General features: G+C 43.2%; 1 protein-coding gene across 5 annotated transcripts in view; it reads right to left on the bottom strand.

The window, feature by feature from the left end:
• Nucleotides 1–3,133: 3,133 nt before the first annotated feature.
• The window catches only part of ARMCX2 (armadillo repeat containing, X-linked 2), a 4,756-nt gene continuing 1,190 nt past the window's right edge, over nt 3,134–6,699 (bottom strand). For 3 of the 5 annotated variants that reach the window (XM_005869869.2, XM_005869868.2, XM_005869870.2), the window contains 3 exons: nt 6,181–6,243; nt 5,792–5,868; nt 3,134–5,434 (listed from right to left, as the gene is read on the bottom strand). In XM_005869869.2, the coding sequence (XP_005869931.1) occupies nt 3,537–5,336 (1,800 nt within the window). In that variant the 5' untranslated portion in view covers nt 5,337–5,434; nt 5,792–5,868; nt 6,181–6,243 and the 3' untranslated portion in view covers nt 3,134–3,536. The other 2 variants (XM_014542597.1, XR_001362790.1) reach the window with 2 other exon arrangements.

Here is a 6,699-nt window from a genome sequence, read left to right as displayed (position 1 = left end):
TTCTCTGTTCTGTTCCATTGATCTATATGCCTGTTCTTGCGCCAGTACCAGGCTGTTTTGATTACAGTGGCTTTGTAGTATAACTTGATATTTGGTATTGTGATTCCTCCAACTTTTTTCTTCTTTCTCAAGATTGCTGAGCTATTTGGGGTCTTTTTTGGTTCCGTATACATTTTTTGGAGTATTTGTTGTATATTTGTGAAGTATGCCATTGGTATTTTAATAGGGATTGCATTGAATCTGTAGATTGCCTTGGGTAGTATGGACATTTTAATGATGTTGATTCTATCAATCCATGAACATGGTATATTCTTCCACTTGTTTATATCTTCTATCCTTTTTTCAATGTCCTGTAGTTTTCAGAGTTTTACCTCTTTGGTTAAGTTTATTCCTAAGTATATTAATTTTTTTTGTTGCAGTGGTAAATGGGATTATTTGCCTAGTTTTTCTTTCTGTGAATTCATTATTAGTGTATAAAAAAGTTGTTGATTTTGGGGTGTTGATTTTGTATCCTGCTACATTGCCAAATTCATTTATTAAATCTATTAGTTTTTCAGTGGAGTCTAGGGTTTTCTTTTAAAAAAATATTTTTATTGATTTCAGAGAGGAAAGGAGAGGGAGAAAGAGATAGAATCATTAATGATGAGAGCGAATCATTGACTACTGCCTCCTGCACACCCCATACTGATGATCAAGCCAGCAGCCTGGGCATGTGCCCTTGACAGGAATCAAACTCAGTACTCTTCAGTCCCCAGGCCGATGCTCTATCCACTGGGCCATACCGGCTAAGGCTTTGGGGTTTTCTATGTACAATATAATGTCTTTTGCAAATAACGAGAGTTTTACTTCATTCTTTCCAATTTGGATGCCTTTTATTTCTTCTTCTTGTCTGATCGCTGTGGCTAGGACTTCCAGTACTATGTTGAATAAGAGTGGTGAAAGTGAACATCTCTGTCTTGTTCCTGTTCTTAGGGGAAACGCTTTTAGTTTTCACCCATTGAGTATGATGTTTGCTGTAGGTTTGTCATATATGACCTTTATCATGTTGAAATATGCTCCCTCTGTTCCCACTTTGCTGAGAATTTTTTATCAAAAACTAGAGGCCTGATGCACAAAATTTGTGCAAGAGTAGGCCTTCCTTCCCCCGCTGCCAGCACTGGCTTCCCTCTGGCACCCGGGAACGGGGCTTCCCTCACAGCCCGGCCTTCGTCTGAAAGGATGTCTGGTCTAATTAGCATATTACGCTTTATTATTATAGATGGGTGTTGGATTTTGTCAAATGCTTTTTCTGTGTCTATTGATATAATCATGTGATTTCTGTCTTTCAATTTATTTATGTCATGTATCACGTTTATTAATTTGCGAATACTGTACCAGCCTTGCATCCTGGAATAAATCTCACTTGGTTATGGTGTATGATTTTTTAAAATATATTGCTGGATTTGATTTGCTAATATTTTGTAGAGAATTTTAGCATCTATGTTCACCAGGGATATTGGCTTGTAATTCTCTTTCTTTTTAGTGTCTTTATCTGGTTTTGGAATTAAGATAATGCTGGCCTCATAAAAAGAGCTTGGAAGTTTTCCTTCCTCTTGAGTTTTTTGGAATAGTTTGAGGATTTAGGTGCAGCTCTCCTTTGAATGTTTGGTAAAACTTGCCTGTGAATCCATCCACAGACTCTTAAAATTGGCAAACAAATGTCTTTTCATTCCAAATTATAGAAGTACAGCAGTTTTGAATAGTTGCATAATATTTTATTGTGTGGGCATACCACTTATTATTTAGACAATTACATAGTGTTAGACATTTAAGTTGCTTGTAATTTTTCTCTTAGAAACAGTGCTCAAATGAACATCTTTATATATTCTTCCATGTACAATTATTTGATTATTTCTTTAGGAAAAAATCTTACCAGTGCAATGCTTGGTTGAAATGCATGTACATCTTTAAAGCTTCTTATGAAGATTACCAAATGGTCTCCCAGATAAGTAGTACCACTATATAAAGCAAATCTGTCCCTTTTCTATGTGCCCAATTCCCCAGAGTCCCTATCTCTATCCCTGCCAGAGCCAACCACACACTTGAGCACAAATGAGGATTTTGTAATGAGTGGCAAGAAAGTGGTCTGGGTTTTTTAAATTTCTGGGACCTTTTCCATTTTCTTCTTTCATTGTTTCAGTGGGCCAGTGAGGAGAAGAAGGAAGATGGATCTGCTTTTAAGTGAACTCAAGAGTGCGAGTAGGATTCCCATAAAAGTCTCACCACATGCCCCTCTTCTAAAAGAAGGCAGCCCTAGACCTCTAACCCAAAGGGGAAAAACACTCTGCACCAAAAGTCATTCTATCTGTCACACTGCTTTTTCTCAACATTAATAATGATAACTCACTTTAGCATTACTTGGTCACCAGAATTGCCCAAGAAAGATAATTTTCTCTGTTAGGACCTGCACCAGATTATACAATCCTTCCTTTGTCAACCTATAGTCAAATAAGATAGCAGATCTTGGTATTTCTTTGGTAAGAGTCTCTTATTACCATCACTCCCTACCCGTTGCTATAGTCACCACCCTATTTTACTCTTCATCATCTCATGCCTGATTTATCATAAGTTCCTAACAAGTGTTCTTGTTTCCAGTCTCCACATCTAACCCCAGCCCAGCTTCAATCTACTTTGCACATTGCCACCAGATTATTTTTCTTTTTGTCAAAAATATCCAGTAACTCTCAGAATATGACAGGATAATATTTCAATATCTCAACTTGGGGTCAGAATCTTCCCCAAGCTTTTCTCATCCTACATTTCCACCTTTTCTCTTATTACTGCTCTACCTACAGCTTCCATTCCAGTCAATCTGGTTACCTTCTTATCACAGGAACAGATTTCCCACCTCTGTACCTTTATTCAAGCTATTTCCCACTTCCTGGATGCCCTTCTGTTTTCTCATGCTGTTCTCCAGGGCCCAGCTTAAGTGTGCCCTTATTCTTTGAAGCTTTCTAGCAACTTCTGCTTCATTTAGCCAGACAGCATATTTCACAATGGGCATGTGCTTAGATACTGTTAGCAATCCTTTTGTATTTATGCACCTTATCTCTCCAGTTAGATTTTAAATGGAAGCACGAGAACAATTTTTTTGTTAGCCAAAACATACAACTTTATTGATGTTACACAAATGAAGTCTTTGGTGGATAGATACAAATAAAAACAAATGATAGAAGTGTAGGCTATTAATAATGGACAAGTTTACTGTCAATTCACAGAGGAACCAATAAAAATATTTCCATTCAAGCAGCATAATTAGTCACAAATGTGTTTTCAGTACAAGAGGACTATTTATTTGGTATTCATCAAATGGTTCAGCTTAAAGCTGGAGACTGTCACAGATAATATCACTCTGGATGATACATTATTCAAAACTGGCAGCTGAAAGGATCACTTTACTATAAGAGCAAATAGAGAAGCAGTAACTTTCAATTTTCATTGCTTCCAGACTGCAAAACCAAGAAATGTCTTCAAGTCTTTTGAGAGCACATAGCCAATCAGAATTTATCAACTAGTTTTATAACTTTCACTTTCACCAAGAGGTCATGGTGATCTGCTAAGGCTCGAATTTTCTTAACGCACACCCCAGATGTAGTGCATAAGTAAAAAAGGGAACCTTTATTGAATTCTCTGTAGTTGAATACTTCTGCTCTGAGATTGTCATAGATGATCTCAAATAGAGTAAGAGCATTAATAAGAATTTCTGATTCCACATAAGAATTATAGAGGGAACTAAATGATGATGGCACTTGGGTGCTGAGCAGCTTTTTTAACATATCTGGATTTTCAGCAAAATTTGAAAGTATTTTCAAAATCTCAATCTTGATTTTTCCACCTCCCTGAGACAACAAACGAAAAAAGTTTGCAATAGAATTGACAAGCAGGTGCTGGTAGTCATTAGTAATAGTCATATTTGTTAAAAATTTTAGTCCAACTACCTGTACTGCTGAGTTCAGGTTTGAGGCCATGATATCATCCATCACTTTATTCATGTATACCTGAAGCCGGCCCTGATTTTCATAATTCTCACTCAGGTTATTCATGGCCATTAAGGCTTTTTCCTTAATGTGGGGATCGGTTTTGTTGATCATATTTGCAATAATTGGGAGGCCTCCCAATTTGCGAATTGTGTCTTGGTTGCATGAATAATTGGCATTGTTGCTCAGAGTGAGCAAAGCTACCTGCTGGATGAAAGGATCATCCGATTTCTGAAGCAAAGCAAGTACTTTCCTGAGATCGCGGACACCCAGAATCTCATCAATATCATAAGGAAAGGGGCGCTTCTGCATGGGAACGGATCTCCTCCCCCTTCCTCTTTGCTGGGTCTCAGGCTCAGAGTCTGACTCTGACTCTGTGTCAGTCCACCCAGATTCCCCTTCCTCAGAATCAGGGACCTCTGCCAGGAAGGCCTGTCCCCCATTAGCGGAGGCTGCAGCAGCTGCTGCAGCCCCATCCCCAGGGCGGAATCCCAGCCCCAATTGGTCTACTTCAACCTTGCTGTTTTTCTTGCCCTTGCCCTTGCCTCCAGTCCGGGACCTGGTTCCACTCTTGGCTCCACCTTTGGGTACAGCTCCAGTCGCTGACCCGGCTTTAGGTATAGCCCCAGTCTGAGACCCAGGAGTTGCTTTCTTGGTGGCTGCCACTGTTTTAGGGGACCCTGAGGTCCCCAGAGCCTCTACAGCCTCAGAAAGTGCGGCCAGTACAGGAGCCTCTGCTGCTTCAGTAGGTGCTGCTGCCTCAGTAGGTGCTGGAGTCCCGGGAGGCACCGCAGGCATTCGAGGAACTTCTGTTGTGCCAGGGGTGTCTGTCATTTTGGGAGCCCCTGCCATTGTGGGGACCTCTGCAGTTATGAGGGCCTCTGCCTCCCCTTGAGGTGGTGCCATTGTAGAAGCCACTTCCACCCCAACTACTGATTCGGACTGAGGCCCAACCCAGGCCCCTTCTGTTTCCAGGGCCTGACTTCCAGCCCCACTCTGAGCCTCAGCACTGAATGCAGCTGGGGCCACTACCTCAGCTGCATTTATGTACAGGGCAGAGGCTTCATCCTGGGCCTTGTCCTCTGCCCCAGTGCAGACTGGAGTTGGAGGATGGAATCCTGGCCCAAGGTCAATTGTGAATCCAGCCCTTAGTCCTGATCTAGCCCTGGCTCCAGTCCCTGCCAGAGCCCTGGTCTTGGGCTTAGCCAGTCTCTTCTTCATCTGGTTTCTTCTCCTGGTGTATTTGTAGACACAGTACCAGGCACTTGCCCCGATCACTATCCCAGCAGCTACACAGCCAGCATCCCGAACTCGGCTCATGGTGCAGCTCAAACGATTCTCTGATCAGGGCGTGGAGCTGGCTTGCCCAAGCAGGGCAAGGCTCACAAGTTCTGTAGAGGTTGCAAGCCAAGCAGGACCTGAGGTTAAGGATAGAAATGAGGCTTAGGGCTCTGGCTCACTTTGTGCCTAACCAGGCCTACTAAAGGAGAATTTGGGGGACATAATGCTTGGTGGGTTGGCTAGTACTCAGACACAGGTGTCCAGGCCTGTGTTTGCTGATTCAAGACTCTGGTTATCCAACGTTTTCTACATCTTCACCTCTAGCCTGCCCTGCCCAATGCCAAAACACACACTTTCCCAGCACCTACATGGGGAACGAGGCAGTACTGACATCAGTAAAGCTGGATGAGAGTAGATAACTCAGAGATCCCAGATTCTGCACTGATACTCTCCTCACGACCCCAAAGGTCTCCAAATGGTGCTCATTCACATACCAATCTGCTGTGAGGAGGAGCAGTTTGTCCTTTTCCAACAGGCTTATAGTTCTGTAGGGCCCAAAAGGCAGACAGACCTGTGAAGAGATCACAGAAAGGGGATTTGGGGTCTTTGGTAGCTGGATTCTATTTCCTTTTCTAATTTGACCCCCTGTGGGCCAAGTTTCTCTCTCACAGGCCTCTTCTTTCCACCTGTATCCCTTCCTTCCCTAGCCATTCATTAAGAAGGCAGATGCCACACCCCTTTCTCTTTACTGAAAGGACAGGACCAGGGAAAGTGTGTCTTGTAAAGAAGAAGATGGGGGAAGAGGTTCCTCTGGTCACAGATCTGCTTTGATTTCTGCCACACCTACACCAGGGGTTTCCACAGTTTTCATTCCCACACTAACCTGAAAGATTCAGGACTGTTTCTCCCTCCTTCCGTTCAGTTAGAGCTTCATCTTAAGGGAAGACTGCAGAGCAGAAATATACAGTTGACATTGGAGCGTGGTGAATATAACAAACCCAGGACGCGTCTCCACAATTGCCTTTTAGCAGTTACAAAGGAGAATGACAAATGGGTCCACCTCCCAATTTTCTCAATTCTTCTTACCTCCCCGCTTAGCACCTCAATCTCCAACTCCTGCGTAGTCTCCCCAAGCACTCAACCCCTCATTCCCTTTGCCCCGCCCCCCTGTCCGCCATTTCTCCGGGACAGACTGCCACACCCCTTCTCCAGGGCTGTGGTAGGAGGGGGCGGGGCGAGAATGCAGTGAGAGCTGGATGGGACATGGGACCAGGCATTACTGATAAGCAGTCTTGTCCCTCCCCTGTGACCATTCGTCCTTCAGTTCCCAGTCCCCCCCTCCCCCCCCGGCCTAGCATTAACCTGCAGAACAGGAGCCCCAGTGTCGGAGGGTAGTGATGAT

The sequence above is a fragment of the Myotis brandtii genome, unplaced genomic scaffold (assembly GCF_000412655.1).
Source record: "Myotis brandtii unplaced genomic scaffold, ASM41265v1 scaffold305, whole genome shotgun sequence".
Lineage (NCBI taxonomy): Eukaryota > Metazoa > Chordata > Mammalia > Chiroptera > Vespertilionidae > Myotis > Myotis brandtii.
The sequence above is the reverse complement of the archived record's forward strand: the minus strand, read 5'-3'. Positions and strand labels throughout refer to the sequence as shown.